The sequence below is a fragment of the Sinocyclocheilus grahami genome, unplaced genomic scaffold, assembly GCF_001515645.1.
Source record: "Sinocyclocheilus grahami isolate Dianchi unplaced genomic scaffold, SAMN03320097.WGS_v1.1 scaffold804.1, whole genome shotgun sequence".
NCBI classification, from domain to species: Eukaryota; Metazoa; Chordata; class Actinopteri; order Cypriniformes; family Cyprinidae; genus Sinocyclocheilus; species Sinocyclocheilus grahami.
Window position 1 is genome coordinate 308,558 of NW_015505983.1, and position 2,537 is coordinate 311,094.

At 34.5% G+C, this 2,537-nt stretch overlaps 1 protein-coding gene across 1 annotated transcript in view; it reads right to left on the minus strand.

Annotated features, from left to right (window-relative positions):
• The window catches only part of LOC107562081 (U2 small nuclear ribonucleoprotein auxiliary factor 35 kDa subunit-related protein 2-like), an 11,499-nt gene that overhangs the window by 2,744 nt on the left and 6,218 nt on the right, over positions 1-2,537 (minus strand). Inside the window, exons 3-8 of the mRNA XM_016246644.1 lie at positions 2,381-2,450; positions 2,172-2,280; positions 1,957-2,043; positions 779-817; positions 582-697; positions 265-478 (exon numbers count right to left, since the gene is read on the minus strand). Of these exons, the coding sequence (XP_016102130.1) occupies positions 265-478; positions 582-697; positions 779-817; positions 1,957-2,043; positions 2,172-2,280; positions 2,381-2,450 (635 nt within the window). The remainder of the gene's footprint in view (positions 1-264; positions 479-581; positions 698-778; positions 818-1,956; positions 2,044-2,171; positions 2,281-2,380; positions 2,451-2,537) is intronic.

The following is a 2,537-nucleotide window of genomic DNA, read 5'->3' on the forward strand; positions in this document are numbered from 1 at the left end:
CAGTATCTATATATATATATATATATATACACTATATACAGTGCCCTCCATAAGTATTGGGACAGTAATGACAAAATTGCTCTGTTTGCTTTGGAGTCAAGATATCTGCAAATATGATTAAAAGATATTATATTTTATATATTTTATTTCAAGTTACAAACATTTTAGTTTAACTTTAATTAACATTAATAACCCTGATTTAAACATTACATTAAACATTTTATTTTAATTTATTGTTTCTATTATGTTGATAATTTTAGTTACCTTGAACTGCACCACCCTCCCTGCGTTCTTGAACTCTGGCAGAGCGTCTTCATAGAAATCCAGGAACTGCTGGAGCATTTCCTCCTCGCTGTACTCAAGACTGGCATCAGTGTCATAGTCATCACGTCTGCTCTGCTCCATCCCGAACGTCACAAACATCCCCCTCACCATCAGAGTGGTGCTGGATGTTGGGTGGTCATGCTTTCGGGAGCACCTGTTCAAAAAAAATCATCAATGAAATCTAAAACCTGACCAGAAATTTCATTTTGACTGTCAAAACTAAACTGCTTGAAAACATCAGCTTAATAAATACATACCGGTCTCTAAACCTACAAGCGCCCGTTTTAAGGAAGAAGGGGCAGTTTGCCTTGTCCTTTTCTGTTCCATAATCCTTTGGGGCATCAGGGTTTTTCCAAGGACCACCATTTTCCAGCTAAATGCAACAAAATAAAGGAGACTTTTCATGATTTTAACAAACTGTATTTTCCAACTTAAATGGAAAGCAAGATGTTACCTGACTCTCTGCTTGATCCAGCATTTTCTGTACAGCTTCCTATAAATGGTGCAAACATACACAGTATGGCGGGTGAAATTCTGTGGTGTGCAAGCACATGTCTGTTCAAATTGGTTAAGACAATCTGTCAGATCATTTGTACATTATAGACTAAAGTTATCGCTATTTTGTAATTCAAATCTTTGCAGCAGGGTTTCTCAAAATTTTTGGGGCCTTACAGCCGAGAAATTTTCCTAGGACACCCTCATAATTATAACAGTCATTAAGCACATGCATGGCTAAATTAAACATAAATGTACACAATTGAACAATTTTCTGAAAATGTAATAAAAATTCTATATAGAGGGCCCTGTGAAATGTACTTTTTTTCTAAAAAAAATGAAGATTAAATACATTTCTTCTGTTTTATTGTTCTCAAATTCAGTGTTTTCATTTTTTTCCCATTATAATGGTTTAATTACATTTTTATAATCCAAAAGCATGTCTAATCTAATAAACTCATACAATTTGAACAACTTAATATTACAATAATATGAAATGTTTTTATTTTTATTTATGCAATTGCCTGTTTTAATATGTCTGGATTTGTGATATAGTACAAAGTTATTAAAAACTGCGGCATTAACAAATTAATCTTTTAAAATGTAATCAAATGAAAATGTAACAATTCCCAATTCCTAATTGATTTTTGGCAAGCAAAGTGATGCACAACAGTGGTTTACTATTAAAATTAAAACATAGAAGAAAAAATATTGTGATTATTCTTTTAAAAGTTGTAACGATTGAGAATCCCTGGTTTACTGCACATAATAATTATGTTCTCTATTGTAGCATCAATAAGCAACATTATCACTATACACCCAAGTGACATGAAAAGATACATGTTCTTCATTGGAAGTGGACACTTGCAGCATTAATCATTTTTGTGTATCTTAGTTAAGGAAATGAAGACGCAATATTCTGCTAAACAAACAAAATCACACACTGTACACATAAAACAGACTTATGGCACATGGCGCGTGCATGTAAAATCATGACTGACAAACTGGAAGCCTTTAAAGGCCGATTTGTCTCAGGTAGCATGAGATGTTTTGATATCTGATGTTGGTATAAGGTGTAAGAGCAATAGAGGATATATGTAGACATCTGCATCTTTATCCTCCCAGTGCAGGGATCACCTCTCTCTCTCTCTTCTTTTGCTCCTTCTGCTCCCGCTCCTCTTTTTCTTTCCTTTGCTGCTCCTCCCATTCCTCTCTGATCCTCCTCTGTGGTTACAGAAGCACAGAAAAGCAGATATTGGAGCATTATATGTATACCTAAATTGAGATTCATCCCGGTCATTGCAGAATGTCACAGATTTAATGTGACGTATTTAATTTCACAGATTGCTCACCTCTTCTTCCTCCTTTCTCTTTTCTGCCGCCTCTTCTCTCTCCCTCTTCAGCCTGAATTCGTCCTGTGCAATCTTTTCTCTCTCCAGCCATTCCTGGTGTAATCGCTCACTAGATTGTAAAAACAGTGAGATAAATTTGCAGTTTGTCCAGTTAATAATAATTTGTCCTATTGATAATAGCTTATCATACTGAACTTTAAAGGACAAACCTCTGCTCATCAGCCATCTGTTCTTCCTCATCTTCAGTTTGGTGCTCCTCATTTTGTGAATGATCTAGAGCTGAAAAAGATGCGATTATCTTATATGACATCTATATATACAGATATACATAAAGATATGTATGTATGTGTATATATATATATATAT